Genomic DNA, 20,740 nt, shown 5'->3' on the forward strand with positions numbered 1-20,740 from the left:
TTCTCAAACTGTGTTCAGACCTCCCCAGGGAAACTTCTGTGTCCTGGAGGCAGCAAGACAGGTGCCCACCATGTGGGCAGGGAATCAGGCTCTCCCCATGATGGGCATCTGGCCCCATCACAGTGGGGCCATGGGTGCAGTGGTCTCTTGGGAGGGTGCAGTCTGGGGGGTGGCTGTGTTTCTGCAGAGCTGATGTTGGCGTGACTCATCTTGATGCTTCCTCAGACTCTGCAGACACAAACCCACTTATTAACAAGTCTGCTCTTGAAAGGAAAGCACCCTGCTTTAATGGTTTCCACTACATTATTTCCATTATGCCACACCATCAGACACTGCTGCCCTGAAGCATTACCCCTCACAAAGCCCTAGGGAGCTATTTGATCCCATTCCCACTGGCCTGTGGCTTTTGTCCACTTAGCAGTTCCAAGTCCAAAACCTTGTCTTTGGAAGATGGGATGACTTTGTTTGGTGGATGAAGAGAGAGAAGTAGATGCCGTTTATCTCAACTTTAGCTTTACTGTCTCCCATAACACCCACAGGGACAGACTAATGACATCTGGGCTAGATAAATGGACAGCGAGGTGGACTGAAAACTGGCTGACCTGTCAAGCTTCAAAGGCTGTGACTAGTAGCATAAATTTCTTCTGGAAACCCTCTCTTGACTTATTTACCTTAGTCTTGACTCTCTTGGAGGTCAAGATTAAGGCAAATAATGAAGATGTCAGTAACAACCTGGTGCTAGGACAGGGCACACCCTCCCCAGGTTTGCAGGTCATACAAAAGAGAGGGGAGTGGCTGAGACATCAGGGGATTGTGCTACTGTTCAGAGGCACCTTGACAGGCTGGAGTAACAGGCTGACAGGAATCTCATGGGGTTCAACAAGGGAAAGGCAAAGTGCTACACCTGAGGTGGAGCAACCCCAGGCATCAGTACAAGCTGGGGCTGACTGAATGGCAAGCAGCTTTGCAGAGAAGGAACTGGGATCTTAGTGGAAGCCAGGCTGATCATGAACCAGCAATGCACTGTTGCAGCAAAGGCACGCAGCAGCACCCTGGGCTGCGTTTGAATGAACACTGACAGAAGGTCAAGGGAGAGGATCCTTCCCCTCTACCTGGTGAGACACATCTAGAGTCCTGTGTCCATTGCTGAGCTCCCTGAAATGAGAAAGACTTGAACGTACTGGATCAGATCCAGGGAAGGGACACAAAGATGACTGGAGCTGAAAGACCTGGGAATGTTCAATCAGGAGAAGAGAAGGCTCACGATCCATGCGTATTGACACCTAATGGGAGGGAGTAAAGAAGATGGAAATCTCAGCAGTGACAGTGAGAGGACGAGAAGCAATCTGCACAAACTGAAATACAGGAAAGTCCAGTTAAACATTAAAAAAAGAAAAAAAAAATTCTTGAGGTGATCAAACACTGAAACAGGTGTCCTTGAGATCTTGTGGGGATATCCCTGGTGACATTCAAAACCAGACTGGATATGGCCTAGAGAGACTTTCTCCAGCCTAGAAAGAGCCTGTGCTGTGCCAAGCTGCTCAGTGGGCCTACCTCCACACCTAGCATGGTGCATGACTCAGTTTAGCACTCAGCTGGAGGGCTCTGCACCTCCAGCTGCATGGCAGGATCTAATATCAGATACCACATCTTCCTGGTCTTGCTTAGCTTGGGTTTTAACACAGCAATTCAAACCTACAGTTGCTGAGTACCACTGCTAGCTGCTGAACACACTACTTTACAAAGGGCTGCATGCTGAGGTGGCAAACCTCACTGGAAACTATTGCCACTATTTATTGGGTCAGTAGATTGATATTCAAGAACAAACCAACAGGAAATCTGCCTGCTATAGAAGGAGGTGCTATAGAAACCCTCAAGTAGCAGTGGGCAGTTGGTGCCAGATGCAGCTCCTGCCTGTTCTCCAGCCCCACCAGCTCGCCCTGTTCCTTCCAGCCACATAGCCTCCTACCCTCCCTCCAGTGGGATCTGCTGCTGATTTTGTGCCATCAAGCCTGCAGGTAACATCTCTTTGTTTCATTCTCTCTTTCTGTCTGTGAACTGCTGCTCAGAATCTGCTGTGGCTGGGAGGAATCTTGCTAATTTCTGCAATGAGAGCTCTATGATACTTCATAGATTGTGATCTCTGAGCCTTTCCATTTCTGTTCTTACTCCAAGGTGCTGTCTGGGTGCTTTACCTGGAAGATCACTTCCTAGCAGCAGCTGGGAACTGGAAGCTAAATTAGTCTCAACTGAGTAAAGGAGTGATTGCAAAAGATCCTTTTGTGGGGTTTTGGGGTTTTTTTTTGTGTTTTTCTTTTTTTTTAATCTAAGTGAATCCTTGCATTGTCTTCCAGGGTCTTTCAAAGCCATTCTGTGGTTAAGGTGACTCCATTGCAGTTTTCAAGGGATACAGTGACAGATAAGCCCAAAAGAAGATTCAAAAAGGAAAAGTAAAAAAGCATCATCTCTTAGATCATTGCATTTCAGAGAGTTTTGAACAGCAGCAGCAAGGTCAAAGCAGGCAGTTTCCGAGTTTCTTTATGTTCTTTAGAATGAGAAAGGCAAAGCTCCTCATTTAAGCACTGTAGCAGAACCCATCCCATTTCTAGGAATGTTGGTGAAAATCAGGGCAGTTGCCATGGAGTTGGTAGGTTTGAAGGCAGTTGATGCAGAAGATGCCATGCTGTACCCCATACTTCCTACCCCATTTTCCTTCTTCCTTGTATTTTACTCACTTCCAGGTCCTTCCCTCACCTATCTCAGCTTCCATGCTGTTATTTTCCCCACCACAATCACTTTTTTTCATCTCTCTGCTACCTGCTTACTTCTGAGTTTCCCCCACAAGGAGGGGAGAGGATTGTACATGGAAACCTCCTGCTCTAGTATAGCTACTTTCCCATGGGCTTCGTGCTGTGGAAAACACTGAGTGTTTGCCACCATTGTGATGCTGTGACACTCCACTGTGCCTTCAGACTCTGCCTTGCTTCTCTCCTTCTGTCAAGGGTCTGGAAGAATCCTGCCTCTCGAGCTGCTGGGGGGGAATGAGTCCAGCCAAGGCCTTCCAGTGTATGGGGGATGGCTGCTGGCCAGCTCTCCCCAGTCTATGGTGGAGGGAAAGCAGAACACACTCCTCAATACTGGTGACCCTGTCAGTCAAACCCCAGCCTGTTCCTGGTCCTCCAGACACAGCAAAGTGCTGGTTTACAGCCATCTGCATCCTTTTCTCACAGCTCTAGCTTGCTGCCTAGCCCTTCTGGTGCTGCAACCTCTGATCTACCCTACTTAAGGACCTCCAGCAGCCACAGGATAAGCATATCCTGTTATCAAACTGCATCTCCTTAAAGACACCTCATCCTCAACCATACACTGTGCTGTGTGGCCTGCTTTAAAACCCTCTGCTCATTTCCTTCCTCCTCCTCCAGTCAATGAGCTGCCTCATGGCCTGGAGCCCTTTTGAGCCCTGATGCTGGGAACTGCATTGGGCCACATCTCCAGCTCCAAAGATGGTGTTGTCCAGAACCCTTTCACACTGCAGAGCACAGCAGCATGGCTTGCCCTGTGTTGTACTTCAGCACAGAGGCAACTGCTGGTGTTGCAGACCGGGGCTGGTGAAGAGCAACCTGGGCATCAGCCATACCTGCGGAGACATCTGCCTTCTGCAGTTAGGGAGCACAGCAGCATGGCAGCTTCACTCCCTGATGTAAGAGGCGTCCCTGCTGCTACTGTTCAGAGAGGTTTTCCTCAAATGACAGCTGTCAGCTTCCTTCCAGGGCACAGGCAGTGAGCAGCGAGACTCTGTTGGGAAATCCAGACCTGAGCACACAACTGGGAGAGAGCTCTATGCAGGAGCCCAAGACAATGACATACCCTCCTCCCACCCATACCTCAACGATTGAGTTATTCATGCATTTATCAGTTACTGCAGAACTGGTCTGATTTTGCAGGCAGTGCCCTCACCAACAGATCACAAGGTTTGGACTGTTTCTAGAGGCAAACAACTGCTTAGCCAGGCATATTCGGTCATGGTGTCCCCTCCTCCATCTCTGATTGCGGTGGGATTTCACCAGATGCCTTATCACTTCACTCTCCTGTCAGAGTGAACTTATTTTGAAATTAAAGGTTCTTTCCAAAGTGCCTTTACGTGCAAGCAGAAATTCAGTGACGTATACACAGAATTACCACTTCATAGACTTGTTCCATGTGCACCTCACATAGAGCCACTTTGCACAGGATGGGGTCTGACAAAAGCTGATTTTTATCAGCCCATAAACTGACATTCTCCACACAACCAATACTCTTGCAAAACATCTAGTAGCCAGTGTGACAGAGGCTCAGCATCTGCCACTAACATCTCCTGGATTTCCTAGGGTTGCAGGATACCTACCTTGAGAAGCAATCATCTAATGTAGCCCTTAACACCAGGTTCCTTGTTTTGCACTGGTGTTTCCTCTTTCAGGTGTGTCTTTCTGTTTCACCTCTGCAGACTTGTACTCTCTCCTTGAATGAATGGGCTTAAAATCAGGTTAATCTTTCCATCCCCTCATTCCCCTCCCAAGGAGGTGGAGAGCAGCCTGCCTCAATGACTTTCTTAGAGCTTCAAATATGCCTTCAGGATGCAGGAACTCAGATTCAGTTCTGTTTTCTCAGCTTGAAGCAGGAGGTCCAGGTTCCCAAGGTAGTCCAAAGACTCAGAAATCTGCCTGCTTAGAGCCAGAACATAAGGATGACATAAGGAGCATAAGGTGACTTCTGTTAAGCCCTTGTAGCCCTTCTGACTGAGAAAAGCAGTTTTTTGTACTCAAAGAAAGTACTATTTATTTTTATAGCACACTTTTTTTTTTTTTTAATGAAGAGGTAGGAGGAAAGTCTTACCATGTCTTTTCCCATTTCAGGTCTCAGAACACCAAACAACAGTTACATACCAGGACAATGAATGAGTCCAGCAACTGCAATGTCACAAGTCTAGGACTGTATCACCATGTTCGTCTCATGGAATTTGTTCTGTATAACCTCATTTTCTTTTTTGGAGCACTATTTAATGTTCTTGCCCTCTGGGTTTTCTGTAAGATGAAGAAGTGGACAGAAACCAGGGTGTATGCAATCAATTTAGTCTTTGCAGACTGCTTCGTCGTCTGCACCTTGCCTTTCATGACTTATTTTCTCTGGAATAAATCAGCTCGAGGTGAGCTCTGCCAGTTTATAGAGGCAATGTATCTTATCAACATGGTCATGAGCATCTACATCATTTCATTTATCTCCATCGACCGATACATTGCCATAAAGTATCCCCTGAAAGCCAGGACCCTCAGGTCTCCTTCCAAGGCTGCCCTTCTCTGTGGGCTTCTTTGGGTCTCTGTGATAATTGGTGTCACCTCAGACTGCCAGCAGAGACAGGCTGCTCTTTGTTTTGATAGTGATACCACTGCTCCCACTCTGTCATTGTTTTGCCTCGGGTTTACTCTGCCGTTAGTAATCTCGACAATTTGCTCCACAGTAGCAATCAGGAACCTTAAGGGACATCTGAGCACAAACCCATCAGACAAGAAATTAATCCAGAGAGCTGTTCACATTATTTATGCAAATCTGATTTCATTTCTGATATGTTTTCTGCCAGCCTACCTTGTGGTACTTGCTAAGTTCATAATACAGAGTGTTGGAGCTACCTGTTTCCTGCTCCAAGTTGTGAAGAACTTCTCCTCAGTGACAAGGTGTATTGCCACATCCAACTGCTGCCTGGATAGTGTCTGCTACTATTTTATGACAAAGGAGTTCCATGAAGCTCTTCTACTGCCCAAATCCAGCTCTGAAAAAAACAGATCAAATCCAACCTTTGCAGACACACACTTGTTAAATCAAGGTGGAGAGGCAGGAGGAAACAAAACTCCCAAATGCCAAAAAACCCCAACAACCCTCTAACATCAAGAGAAGGTACAAATTCAGCATTACTGGGATAACTACTGCTCTTTCTGTCTAGGGAACTCTTTGTTAGGTTTAGCACTACTACGTTAATTGTAATTTTCACTCTATGTTTCTCTTAAACACATAAGATACTTCACAGATGTGTGAAAGCATGTATGTAACCACTGGTTGTTAACATGTCTCCTTTCCATGCTCCAGCACCTACTTGTAACTTACAGGAAGGCAGGTGACCCATGCGCATCTCTGTTTCAGTTCATTTTGCATGTAAAGTCAATTGATCCTTATTGCCAACAGGTAGGAAAGACTGCATCATGTTCTACCTTCGCTGTGTATTTCAGGTTGTTTGTACTATTAAAACAATCCAGTTTATTTCTTTATCATATTCCTCTGGTGTGCTGGGAGGCTTCATACAGTACCAGCACATTAATAAGTACAGGGCCCTACAAACCAGCCTAAACTCTGCTGATCACCCTTCCCCTTCAAGTCAGTGGGTCAGGTAGATGTGAAGGCACACTTTCAGGATGAAAGCAAGACTTGTCCAGTACCATAAAGGCACAAAGTCCAGGAGATTTCAGAGCAGACTCCTCCTGCCAACTTCCCTCCTGTGGTAAAGCTAAGCCCTGGCACAGAGACACCTCCATAGGGCAGCCACCTCCAAGGAGGCTGCTGCTCCCACCCATGCAAGAGGGAAGCTCTTTTAACTCTCTCTAGATGTCTGCCACAAGTGCATTGCTAGTCCCAGGATTTATCTTGTGGCCCAGTCTGGTCCCTCAAGTTCACCGTCCTGGCCACCCTCAGGCTCAGACTGTCACCCTGCAGCTGGACACAGCTGGAGCTGGGTTTCCACAGCCTGCCCAAATTGACACCCCCTGAGGTTCCTATGGGGGAAATGCATTTGTCTATGAATTAGCAGCCTAGGAAAGTTAGAGGTGGTAAGGAAATGATTGACCTGTCTATGTTTTTCTAATGCTCCATACAAGTGGGCTTTCCCCTTTCAAAATCTGCAAACTCTCTAAAAAGCTCCCCAAGCTCTGCCCAGGCAATACTCACAGCACTCCTAGACACTCCCTATACACTTATGCTGTTTCCCTTGTGACCTGCCTCTGCCTCCAGGGAGCACAGGGTGACTGCTCAATCTGCTGTTATCACCTTTGGGACCCTCAGTGCAGGAGATGTGAATAATGGGACAAATCTTAACAGGAGTCAGAGTCCGGGTCCTGTCAGCTGGCTCACTTAAATGGGACTGAAACTACCACAGCCAACAATCAGCAAAAGCCATCAAAACGACTATAAAATGCTCCTGGGGCATGTTTTTGAACACATTTCTAAAGGTTCTGACACCCATGGTGTGCTCAGTGCCACACAGGTATCTCTTACCTGCACCTGCTTGGCAGTGCCAGTCATTACCAGCTTGGCCTTTCCAGTGGTGCTGAGGAGCAGTGTCAGACACTTCGCAGAGCACAAGCAGTCTCATGATGTCTATCTGCTTTCTCATAAAGACACTGAAGAGAAGCTTGCTGGGTCCTCTTGCCCTCAGCTCACTGTTGTGGGCTGCAGGAGCACTGACGTGCTGTGTCGGTGTGAGCTGAAATTCCCCCCCCCCACCGACAATAACCAGGCTAGCTCAGTCTGGAAGCAAATGAAAAGCTGTATTTACAAGCAGAGTCTAAAATCTACAATGAAATGCAATGAATATGTACAAATATACAAAATTCACAACATTCACAAATATATACAATCAACAGAAAAAGCACAACCGATCTCCCTTTGCTTCCCCCCAAGGGGACTCTTCCCAAAGGGGCCTCTCTCTCTCCCAGGAGCTTCCCCCCAGACCCCCCTGGACAGAGAAGCAGAGTTAGTTAAGCAGAAAGTTGTTAACTTAGCTGCCAAGGTCAGTACGTGTTATCTTCAGCCAGAAGAGAAGAAGAAGAAAACAGCAGCCAGACAGCCCAGCAACTGCCCCCACTGCCGAACACAGAATGTGCAGAGTGCCTACTTTGTTTTGGGTAATAGTTCTTAAACATTTCTATCTATCCAATGGAAGTGTTTAGAACAATCGTTATTTTGCTTTCTTACACCCAATAGTGACTTATTTACATTCTTTCACTTTCTCTGTTCTGAACTTTGCAAGGAAAAATTAAAAAGACAGTTTCAAACCATCACACGTGCCCCCCTGGAAAGGCCATCAGCCCCCACACTGTTGTTTGCCTGGGACATGTTCTGCAACAGCACCGGAGGCTGCACAGGCTGCTCTGTTCCCTGGGGAACCCTTCTGCTGCCAGAAGGGCCATTTGCAGCCATTATGGGGTTTATTTCAGAAATTATTTGATTTCCTATGTCTGAAAATATTAAATTTTAATTGTTAGCTTGTGTGAGGTGAATGGAAGGGAGGGCAGAGAGGGTGGAAGAAATGGTGCTGAACCATCGATCTGATCGAAGTAGAACAACAGAGGGCACCAGAGACTCGACCGTCCCAAAAAGCAGGTGATAAATGAAGCACTTGTGGTGAACAAGAGTTCACTGCTGTGATTCAGCGGTCCTGAGCTGTCGGCAGCAGGCTCCCAGGCAGCTGTGCCCTGCGCGGAGCAGCCTCTTGCACTGGACACCTGTGACAGGAGCAGATCTCTTCCTGTGCCAGGACACCCACCTCTACACTGCAGCCTTTCTGAGGATTAAATCCACCTGCCAGCCCTGCAAGAAGAAGGTAATGTCTTTTAGTGCTTCCCACACCAGTGTGTGGCTGTGTGCTCTGATCAGTTCCTCAGGGTGGGCTTTCTCAGCTCTTAGCTAAAGAGCTAACCAAGGCTACCTGCCTGGTAGCATACCTGTCAAGCTTCAGCTGTACACAGATGCTTCAGTCTCCTTCTGCTTTCACAGCTGTTACCCCTCACTGTTTTGCAGCCACATGTCATTCAAGAGGGTCTTCATCCTTGTGGTTTCACACCAGTCTGTGAGCATGTAGTCCTCTAGCTCCAGGCACTTTGTGGCATAGGACCTTGGGAACGACCACCAGCTTGTGCTCATGTGGAGGACTCAATGGGGTTGGGATGCCTAGCCCAGAGGGCTCAGCTGCAACTCAGGGCAGTGCTAGAGAGTGGATTTTTCACTGTGGGATGACCACAGGATGCTGGCAGAGGATGGCTGCGGTGTAGGTGATACCACAGTGCAGCCGAGGACCTGTGAGGCTGAAAGACCAAGAAAGCCAGGACACTGGCTGTATATTAGTTCCTCCATAAATTCCAGTCTAAAAACGTCTGTATTCTTGTGGTTCAGTAATGCTGTACCAGTTCTGGTGCTAGAGTAGGTGCTGCACCTTCCTCTCTGGCTGCCAGATCCAGCCCCCAGTCTGAGTCACTGAAAGCAGTTCACTTAGTTCATGCAATCAGACACTTTCACTACATTTTAGATGTTGATGCTTAAAAGTTGCTGACATATAAGGCAATGTATTTATAAGAGATTGTAGGGATCTGGGTGTTTTTCTTTCTGCCTCACTGTAAACATTTCCTTTATGAGCTGCAGACTATGTCTGATTCATTCTCTGTGGCCTCCTTGCTGGTAGTGGATGCCCTAAAATATTTAAAGGAATACCGGGAGATAGTCTAAGGTCTTGGGTGTCTTGTGTGCTTTGTTTTAGTGCTTTAGCGATATTTTGGCTCCTACCTTTGAAAGCTGAGATCAGACACATGCCTTCTTTCACTTTTCCTTCTCTCTTTGGACACTCATTATCTGCCAGGGCTGGTGGTAGCCCTGCTGAGCTATCCCTCCCCAGTATCATACAATAGCAAGAGGAGCAGGTTTGTGGTTGGGGGAGACCCACCTGCAACAGGCACTCATCCACCAGCCTTCACACCACACCCAGGAGTAAAACCACCTGAACTACCTGGCTGGAAGGACTCAAGTCCTGCAAAGGTTCACAGGCCTGGCAAGATCAGAACAAACCCATGGTGTGGCTTCAGCAGCAAAACAAGGGTCTTGAAGGGCAAAAGGGAATGCTTCGCAGGTCTGCTTCAGGCTGCCCGAAACCCAGCAGCTCTCTTATAACCACAACATCAGCAAAAATAAGGGAACACAAAAATTATCATTCTGCTTTGCAGACCCTTTGCTATCGCCCAAACTGTGCAAGCTAGAACTGGATGGAGCGCAAGACAGGCTTAACCCTGTAACAGCTGCAAGAGAGGGCTGCTTCTGTGATTTTATCTAAGCTGGTGGCCAGTGACAGTGTTACTTTGGTGGATGAGGGATAAGCAGTGCTGATGAGCCACTGAGTCCTTCTAGGGGCTGTCTATATATGCAGTACAAGGCATGAGGAGCCATGAGAGCAGGGGCACAACAGCAGCAGCCAGCCCAGAGGACTGACACCAAGCTCAGTCTTACATCTGCATTTTTTTCTTGCAGAGACAACCCAGAATGGAGAACTGTACTGGCAACAGCAACGTGCTGTGGAACGGCACTGTGCTACTTCAACTGATTGTCTACATCCCTGTGCTCTCCCTGGGGATCCCACTGAACTTGATTGCCTTCTGGGTCTTCTGCTGCAAAATCAAGAGGTGGACTGAGACCAGAGTGTACATGATCAACCTGACAGTTGCAGACAGTTTCCTTCTCTTTGCCCTGCCTTTCGTGATCTATTTTCAGAAGTACAACCACCCCATAGACAAGCTGTGCTTGATCATACGCAGCATATATTTTATAAACATGCCCATGAGCGTCCTCATCATCACCCTGATTGCAATCGATCGATACATCGCAATCAAGTTCCCGCTGAAAGCAAAGATCCTTCGATCTCCACTGAAATCGGCTTCTATCTGTGGGTTTCTTTGGATAGTGCTGGTAATTAACTCCTACTTGCATCCACAATTTTATGAAAGATCAGAACAATTCTGCCTTGGCAAACAATCTATTCAACCTAGTTATTCAATGATACTCTCCAGTGTTTTGGGGTATTTCATTCCCTTGGGGACTGTGATATTTTGCTCAGTACAAGTCATCAAATGTCTCAAAAAGAAGATTGACAACGGTCCTCATGAGAGAAAATTAATCCAGAAAGCAATCCACATTGTTTCTGTGAACTTGTGTGTGTTCATCATATGCTTTTCACCTCTCTACATCACAATGATCCTGCGGTTTGCAGTGGATGTTGCTGGAGCTTGTTCTCTGCTCTCGGCAGTCAACGTCTCCATGCACGTGTCTGTGTGCTTCGCAAATTGTAACTGCTGTTTGGATGCATTTTGCTATTACTTTGCAGCCAAGGAATTTCAGGAATTTCCTTCTCTGTTCCCTGCTTGTATGTCAATGAAGTCCAAGGTGAACCAAAGCAAAGAGTCACAGTCACCCACACATCAAGTCATGACACAAACAAGCTGTAGTAATCTATAGTTGTTAGGAGCCACAGTGTTGCTGAAGTTTTGAGGAAGAGGGAATGGAACCACCTACAGAATCATAAAATCATAAAATGCTTTGGGTTGGAAGCGACCTTTAAAGGTCATTTATTCCAAACCCCTTGCAGTGAGCAGGGTCATCTTTAACTAAATCAGGTTGCTCAGAGGCCTGTCTCACCTGACTTGGAATGTTTCCAGGAAGGGGACAGCTCAGTATTTGCAATCATTTTAGGTACAGACCTACCTGAAAAAAGGGGCAACTCCCTCCAAGGGGTCTGATGTTAACAGGAATTTTGTCCTGCTGTCCTCAGTGACTTGAATTGAGCTCTGAATATTGCCTTGAATTGTTGTATCACAGCCTCAGGTGTCTGAGTCAGACTGGTATGGAGAATAGATGATAAGGCCACCGTGTCCACCATGCACTTGTTTGCACGTATCGTGCAGCTAAACAAAGGGGACTGAGCACCCTTACACAAGTTCACTTCTAGCAATGTAATATATATGGTCCCTCAAAACCAAGAAAAAGCCTCTGTACTCCAATGCCACACCTAATATACCTGTGCTGCTCATGTCAAAGAGTTTGCCTGTAGTCTGGTAGCTTTCCCTCAACCAACTGATTTCAAAGCTTTTATCTATCACCAGGATGCAGGTACCCCATGTGCATGGAGTAAACTTCAGGAGCCAGGCAGTGGCCTGAGCCTATTGCCCCATTCCTGCCATGTAACACTTGCATTAGCTTGTTTCTGAGACTAAAATCACTGTGGGTATAAATAAAGCTATTACTGCATGAGCTACATGAAGGTTTGTGGACCACAGAACAGGCACTTGTGCACATCAGGTATGAAGCTGTAATGATCTGACCTCACTCAGCTGACTACCATATGCCCTGGTTGTAGGCTGTTGTACTTTCATGGGATCAGATCTTCAGTGGGTGTCCTTCCTGGTGAGATATCATTTGATCTGTCTGAGTCATCACAGTCTCATGCTGCAGAGATGTTGATGCCCAGGAAACAGCAGTGTGCAACATAAAGCAGATGCAGACCTGATCCCTCCCTTACCACCCACCACCAGTTTTCAGGGGAGGTTTGGTGAGAGCAGGGTGTGTAAGGTCCTTCTGCTGAGATAGGGCAAACCTATGGCTGAGAGCTCCTCAACATTGCCCTGTGTGATGAGACATTGCTTTGGACCTGGGGTTCTGCTCTTTCAGCTGCTTGGACAGCGCACAGTGGGGGTTTGACAGCTCTTCTGCACCTTATTTTGAGACATTTAACTCTTCTCATGCATTATACAGGAAGTCTTGATCTATCCTATCTGAATCCTGGACCAGGCATCAGTTTTAATGATGGGTTTTTCAGGTACTAAATTCCTCTATTACATCTGTGCTGGCTGATTACGCACCACATGTCTTTCCACCCCACAGAGAAATGACCACAGAACAGCCCAAAACAGTTAGGTCACTTGGGGCACTGGAAGGAAGCAACCCATAGAGAAACCTGAGCTGAGAGGGGAGCCAGTGCCAAGGTGGGACTGCTTCATACTTATCTGCATAGAAATTTCATCTAATACTTTACCATGTAGTCACTTCAGTAAGTTAGCATGGGAAACACTGTAGAGTTGTTGAAATACATGTGATAGCTATATCTCAGTTGGCTTCATGAATTTCAGTGTTTTCTGGCTTGTGAACAACTAAAAAAAAATTTCAAGGGCATGTAAACCCACATTCTGCTCATTTAAACCTACAGACAACTACTTTCTTAGCAACAACTTACAAATCATTCCCCTGCAAATGACATTTCATCTTCTAGTGTCTGCAGACCACATGCTGAAACCACTGTCTGGACATTGGCCAAATAATACATGAAACAACTCTTGCCATCACAGAAATTACTCCCAATCCTGACTTTATATCTACCTTCTTTATGGCAACACTTTGGCACAGGTCCCAGCACGATGGAAGCTACAATGAGTGTCTGCATCATAAAAATGGATGAAACTACTTAAAAATGGATGAAACTACTCAGGTCATTCAGCTGATCATTTATGTCCAAATGTCCATTTTTTGGTATATTATTTAATGCCTTGGCATTACAGGTATTTGCAAGCAAAACAAAACAGCATGTTTGTGACCATCTTAATCACTGGACACTGTTTGGCCCTCACTCTGCCTTTGAAAGTCTCTTTTCAAAGACAGGAAAAGATAGAAGAGACAAATGATGCCTGATCTCAAAACCAATCTGTTGCTTAAGGAGATGCATGAGTGTGGTCACTCTTGTAGCTGTCAACAAATACACCACAATTAATTGTCTTTAAAGAGCGAGAGGCTTGATAGAACAAGAGGAAAGGGCCTCAAGTTGTGCCAGGGTAGGGTTAGGTTGGACATTAGAAGCAATTTCTTCACTGAAAGGTTGTCAAGCTCTGGAACAGGGTAGAGTGGAAATTTTTGGCTTCACAATCCCTGTCAACACTAAGTGATGGTTTTTGCTGTTTGTACTGAATATTACAGAAACATTCCCTTGCAAGCAAAAATAAAGCTATCTTGCAGTAATATATCTATAAGTAAATATTCATTTATTACCTTTATGCACTGAAATCCTCTATTAGTGATGCAAAACTTGTACTGGAGATGGTGAGAGGAGATACAGCTACTATGATACAAGATCTGCCTTACAACAGGATATTTATAGTGCAACCCAACGGTAAGTAAGAAACTTCCTGAATATCTGAAGACATTTGTACTACCTTGGACAAAAATTATGATCAAGTTTAAGTGTCTAGTTATACAGATGTTTATGATGGGTTTCTGACACCTTTCTCTAGTCTGAACAAAACCTCAACTTCCAGTCAATGGAACAGATCAGTTCTCAGCATTTGGGTCACAACAAATCAGCAGCCATCGTATAGCAGGGAAATAGAAATCCATGAGGATGGAGGCATGCTTATCTGCAATTCTTTCCCCTAGCTCAAGAGTCTGTCTAGTGCCAATAGGGAGCATCATCCACCATCTATTATCATCTCCAACAAACAGGGCTGGACCACTGCATTTTGCTAACATTTCAGCAAGATGCAATCTTTCCGTCATAGAATCATAGACGGGAAAAGACCTTTAAAATGACTGACTCTAACCATTAACCCAGCACTGCCAAGACTACCACTAAACTATGTCCCTCAGCACAACATCTACACATCTTTTAAACACTTCCAGGGATGATGATTCTTCCTTGACCAACCCTGTCCCCTACTTAAAAAAAAAAAAAAAAAAAAAAAAAGCAATGTTAATGGCTTAAATGTAAATGAACAAATTGGTGCTGCAGTCAAAACTTAGGCTTCAAAGTAAAAAACAAACCAAAAACAACTGCAAGAAGTACAAAAGTAATTCAGAATCTTGCTTCTGAGTGAGTAGCCACCAAATTTAGCTATTGTTGGCCCTTCTATGAAGGAAGGCCGTGGCTGGTGTAAATCAGCATTGTGCTGTTTGGTGGCATTTGGGCAGGCCTGAAACCTGAATTCTCTCCAGAGGTTTGGGCTCCAGTGGCACTCCTCTCCTGTGGGCTGGCAGACACACATTAGGGAGCTCTACACAATTAGCTCTCAGGTTTCAGAGGGATCTCTGTGGCTTTGGTTTCTCAGTTCTAGTCACAAGCAGTGCCTAGCAAACTCCAGAGGACTCTGCAATGCCCCATGCAGGAGCAGGCAGCTGGGAAGCACAGGCTTTACTATGCTCTCCCCAGTATGGCTGCACAGAGCCACAAGGCTGGTCCCTGCAATGATGGTGCTGTGGAAGTATAGAGAGGGCCAAAATAGTGCATAAAGCCCTACAAGTCTGTTATCTGCTGTGGCTCAGTTCCTGTGTGGTGCTAAGGAAAGGGGAAACAGTCTCAACAGACAGGGTTGGTCATTGTCTGAGGTTGATGCAGTTAGCCTAACACTGCAATTTCACAGACTTTCCGTGCTGATAATAAGACTGACACATTCTACTCCCAACCCTGCAGTTCTGTTTAGGTCAAGGTCTGTTGTTGCCACATCACATCTTCCTGTGAGAAAGCCAAGAAAAAATCCACACAGGGAGGAGGCACTGCAGAACCTGAATGTTGCAGGGACATGCAACATCCTATGTACTCCTCAAACATGTGGAGTGGGTACCAGCACCTCTGTGACTGTGCCAGAGGCCATGTCCCACTGGGATGCAGAGGAGACCAAGATCTCCCTTAGAAGGGAAAGCAGGCAGGATCCCACCAAACCTGAGTTGTCCTATCTTTTAGCAATCTGTACCAGGCACACAGGAAAAATCTTACAAGAAGGGCTTTCTTTTGCTGGGAAGAAACTTCAAACAGGACATCAGGTGGAGCTTATAAGGGATGGAAAAATGAGGGTGAAGAACAGAAGTAAGTCTCAGAGATGAAGAAGTGTAAAGATAAATGGATCTTAAATTTTTCCCTACCTACAAATTGCAAGCAAAGAAGGGAGATGACCCAGTACTGTTGCTGATAAAAAAACAACAAACTTGTCCTGGTATGTCCTGAAAACTACCTGATTACTTTGCCACAGTTTTCAGTAAGGATGAGGAATCTGTGAAATCAAGAGTTTTAAGGCAAATGGTGCATGAAATCTCACAGCAGCAACAAGGCTTTTAAATGAGTCAGTCAAAATAGGACCCGAGGCAGAGACCACCAAACTTAGTCCCCTCTATAGACTGGAGTAAGAAAGGGAGGGGTCTGGCCAGTAACTACTCTGCTATGCATAGGTCTGGAAACTGGGCAGTTTCACAGCAAGTCTGAGCAATGCTTAACAGGAGGGAAAAAACAGAAATATAAAAATTAAGTGGTGCTCCACCTTACAAGAGTATTTCACCTCACTGCCTTCTTTCACAAAGAAAATAATTTCTGCAATCAAGGTGTGGTAGACAGTAAAAGGTCCTTTGGAGCACACAGCAAGTGGTAATGCACTTTGTACAGGCACTGGTAGCACTCACCAGTGCTACAGGCCCCCACATTACCCTACCAGAGAGCTGACAGCAAGGAAGTGAGAGAACAGCATGAGTGTCACCTGCACTGTGCCAGCACTGAAACAGACTGAGAACTGCATATATGGGAGAAGATATGAAGTCAGCATCGTTGGTCCATGTCAGAGGTGATTAAACCTGAAACTGGATGGAAAAAGGGGGCCATAAGCATTTGCAAGAGGCTAGAAGGTGGCTGACAGGGAGCTGAGGTGGAGAGAAGTGCAAGGATCCTGACCCAGTGCTGTCCAGAAATCAGACACGGACACAAGAGCCACACCAAGAGATGTGCAAGTTCTCCACAGATAGCTCTTCATTGCTTTGCCTACTGGAAGCTGGTGTTGAGTTGCTCTGACGTATCCTGGTGAACCTGCTGATCACAGCCATCTGTTTTGTGCCTGGTGACGTGGTTTGTCCCTCCCTTGAAGCCTCACCAGGCTGACAAAAGACATAGCTTCCCTCATCTGGCAACCAGAGCATCAAGCTGTGGATGGGAAGCCTCACACTGGAGAGATGATGCAAGATGAGCTCCCTTCAGGCTTCATTTTGACTGCTGATATTGGTTTTCTTGACATGGACAATAGGAGAGTGTGGACTACACTTGAGGACGGTGCAAAATGAAGTCTTTTCTGTACAGTGGTGAAATTATCACAACCCAGGAGCTGGATGGCTTTGAAAACTGACATACTGACAAGGACCCTGACATGAAGATGGTGATAGTTGGGAATCAATGAGCTGGGTGTACGAATTGGTTAGAAACTATTTTTAAGCATCCATCGAGAAGCAGTTACAAGAAAAGCAAAAGAAGTCTCTGGAAGTATTTAAGATATGCTCTAGACTGACTCTCAACAGCTGATTTGTAATGAGCGGATAGACAATGCAGGAATACTCCAGAAGCTTCTCTAAGATGGCCTGGAAAGTGGGAAGGGAAAATACGTTTGCCCAAGACAGCAATACAGGGTACTAACAGCAGGAGTTCTGAGCTTGTTGATCACCTTGTCTGAGCTCTTCTTATACACAGCTTGCAATGGACAGCCAAGGAGGAGTCCCTAGCCAGCAGCTGCCTACAGAGCAGTCACAAAGTCAGCAGGTCACAGGGTCACAGTGCCACATTTTCTCAGAATTGCTGGTTGCCGAGAACTATAGGAGATGAGACAATTACTGTGATTCAGAGTGAAACTCAGAATAATCAGAACTGTCTGCAGACCTCAGGCCTCCCCTCTCCAACAGATCTGTAAATGGGTCTGGGGGCTCATCAGGACTGCTCTGTCCTGGGGCTCAGAAGTGTGACTGTAGGTGGTAGACCCTGCTTCAGTCCCGGCAGGAGCTGCTGTCCAGAAGGCAGAGAGAAGATGTCAGGACTCTCCAGGGCAATGTGCACAGCCTGTTGGGTGAAGAGGTCAGTGGGCATTTTCTAACGCCCCGTGCCTGGACACATTCAAGGTTGGATGGGGCTCTGAGCAACCTGATATAGTTGAAGATGTCCCTGTTGACTGCAGGAAGCTTGGAATAGATGACATTTAAAGGTCCTTTCAAACCCAAACTATTCTATGATTCTACAATCAGGCATTGGAAAGTAAATCAAAGGAAGAACCCAAAACCACTCCATCACCAGAGGAACTGCTGCAGGGCCACACAGCAGACAAGCATTTCACCTTGCTGCAAGGCCATTGCAGGCTCCTCAGTCAACAGGGGGTGGAAAGAACCGCACCAGTGGTGACAGAGGAAGCTCAACCCCAGGGGAAATGTGTTGAGGAGGGGTAGTGATGCTTCCTCCACCAGTGCTGCTGCTGTCACTGCCACTGGCAAATGGTCATCACAGGACACCTTTCTGGTCCCAGCAGGAGCACCACTATGAGAGCTCATCGTGCCTGCACATCACACTGCAGCTTGTCTGGAGGAACATTCGCTCTCTCCAAGGACAGCAAGTGAGAAGGTAATTCCTCCTGGCTATATGTTGATTTGATTATTTGAGCTCTGCAAGACATTGCCTTCCCCTAGTCATGGTGGGATGCCAAAATGGTGGTGGAGATAGAGAGAGGGATGGAGCTTGTGTATTTTCAAAGGCTCATTTTGGTACTGGCCCTGTAAGACAGGTTTTGGCTACTTACAGACTATTTCGGCCTTTGTTAGATCTCTTGTTGTCTGTTGTCTTCTTCTGGGATCTTATCTCATTCCTCATGTCCAAAGCACAGAACTGCTGCAAGTATCAGCTGTAGCACATTCCCTCACCTCCAAAGAGGTCTTCTGGCATGACTCTTCAGCAGCATCACTTTAAAAACTAGCCGAGAACTGCAGATGCATGTAGATGCTGCAGCACTGCCCTATGGTTTGCTCACTCAAGATGCTTTCAAACCACAGGAGCCTAAACCCATGGAGTTATGTTCATCTTGCAGGGAAAATCCTCAAGCATCTCAGATCTCCCAGGTCTCTTCTGTCCATGAACAGTTGCACCAGGAATATAATTCTGCATTAATTCTTCCAAAGCAGGAGGGAAAATGGCAATATTATCCTGAGATCCTGGGTGATAACGCCACTCACTAGAACAGATATGGCTCATCTCTCTATTTCACATGGCTGCTGATCACATTTCTTGCCATGGCATTGGTGGGGTTTTCTTCTCTTGGAATTGGGGCAGATTGCTCTAATATTTCTGAGACAAAGACCAACTTTCACAATCCCTGAAAGGCAGTGTGCAGACCACCTCCAGTACTCTTGCAGCAGACCACTAAATTCTACTACTGATTACAAGATTCAATAAGAGCTAAAAGTGCTGAGAGAGGTGCTAATAATTGCTCTTATCACTAATGAGAAGCAATGCAGAGACAGTTTGGGATGGAAGAAGAGGACAGCAGTCCTATTGCTGCACACCTCCCAGAGCACTTTAAGCTGTGAGGATGCTGGCTGGTGTCTCCCAGCTGCTGCTAGCTTCAGGATACCTGCTACTGCCTGATCTGAGTCTGGCCCAAAACAGAGGGACAAACATTTTCCCCTGCTTCTCTCCAAAAGCATTCGTCCCTTACAGGACCTAGTGAGAACCTGTGCTTTCCTCTCCTCCACAACAGACCACAGTCATATCCCACTCCCTTCCCTTCCCACTGGGTACCCTCCAGCCAGCTCCGCTCTGCAGATTCATCTCCACCATTGGGTTTTCATTGTTGGCATAGCCTTAACTACCCGAATTCATCACCAATTCAGTCAGAAGTGGCTTCTAAAAGGTTTCATCTTGCTTTGCAGGAACTGTGCCTCTTAATAACCCCAAAATGAACCTCAGCAGCTGCAACATCTCACAGTATGAAAGCTTCCCACTCATCCAGCTGTGTGTTTACATCCCGGTTTTCCTTTTGGGCATTTTGCTGAACACATTGGCACTGTGGGTGTTCTGCTGCAAACTCGGCCATTGGACAGAAACCAGAGTATACATGGTCAACTTGTCTGTGGCTGACTGTTTGCTGCTCTTTACTTTACCTTTTAAAACTTTATTCCAGTTCCATCACCTGAAGGTAAGTAGATGGTGCCTGGTTCTGGAAGGTGGCTATTTCATAAACCGATTAATGAGCATCAGCATCATCACTGTGGTGGCAGCTGATAGGTACCTTGCAATCAAGTACCCTTTGAAAGCCAAGGTGCTGAGGTCACCGCTGAAGGCAGCTTTTGCCTCTGGGTTTCTCTGGATAGCCATCACCTGTGTGACATCCCTCATTAAAAAGTTAGAGGACCGAGGACAGGATGAATTTTGCTTTGAAAAATCTTCCGTGAAGCCCTCAGTGATCACGCTGGGTGCTGTTATTGTAGGGTTTTTCATACCCTTGGTAGTTGTGAGCTATTGCTCCATACAAGTCATTGCAGAACTCATGAGAAAGAAGAATGAAACTTGTCACAAGGAAAAGTTAATCAGGAAGGCTGTCTACATAGTGTCTGCAAACATGGCTGTGTTCATCATATGCTTTTTACCTCTTTACCTCGGGCACCTCCTTCGCTTTATAATGGACTCCATCAGCTCCAACTGCTCTGCGATACAGAGGGTTAATAATTTTGTTCACCTCGCTTCGGTCCTCGCAAACACAAACTGCTGCCTGGATGCTATTTGTTACTACTTTGTCAACAAGGAATTTAAGGAAGCATCTCCCAAACTAGTGAAACCCAAATCTGAAGCCACTGAAGAAGCTGAAATTCAGCTCCCATGCATAGCACATTAGTGCCAAACAGATGCAGCACACATTTTATACTTGCTATGTTCAAGTTCAGCTGGGACTCAACAGCAGGCTTTCTTCTCTGGGTGAAATGGGGGGGAGAGGAGGTGACTTTCTGCTAATGTGAAGGATTCAGACACATGAAAATTAGCCCTGATTCAGACAACAACAGCAGTCCAATCCTGATGCAATGATCTAGTTTGCCACTGAGAATTCTCTGCCTTATGGGAATTTGAATAAATGACAGATTTTCC

At 46.2% G+C, this 20,740-nt stretch overlaps 3 protein-coding genes across 3 annotated transcripts; all 3 read left to right on the top strand.

Moving 5' to 3' along the window:
- The first annotated feature begins 4,929 nt into the window (after positions 1-4,929).
- Positions 4,930-5,851, top strand: LOC128970925 (G-protein coupled receptor 35-like). The gene is given in 2 exon segments (XM_054386315.1): positions 4,930-5,796; positions 5,798-5,851. Coding segments are annotated over 2 exon segments (921 nt in total).
- Positions 5,852-10,326: 4,475 nt separating this feature from the next.
- LOC128970799 (G-protein coupled receptor 35-like) lies at positions 10,327-11,295 on the top strand. Its single transcript, XM_054386159.1, has one exon. The coding sequence runs from the start codon at positions 10,327-10,329 to the stop codon at positions 11,293-11,295; it is 969 nt and encodes a 322-aa protein (XP_054242134.1).
- Positions 11,296-19,556: 8,261 nt separating this feature from the next.
- Positions 19,557-20,492, top strand: LOC128970918 (G-protein coupled receptor 35-like). The gene has a single exon (XM_054386303.1). It carries the CDS (start codon positions 19,557-19,559, stop codon positions 20,490-20,492), a length of 936 nt encoding a protein of 311 aa, XP_054242278.1.
- Positions 20,493-20,740: the final 248 nt, after the last annotated feature.

The sequence above is a fragment of the Indicator indicator genome, chromosome 13, assembly GCF_027791375.1.
Source record: "Indicator indicator isolate 239-I01 chromosome 13, UM_Iind_1.1, whole genome shotgun sequence".
Lineage (NCBI taxonomy): Eukaryota > Metazoa > Chordata > Aves > Piciformes > Indicatoridae > Indicator > Indicator indicator.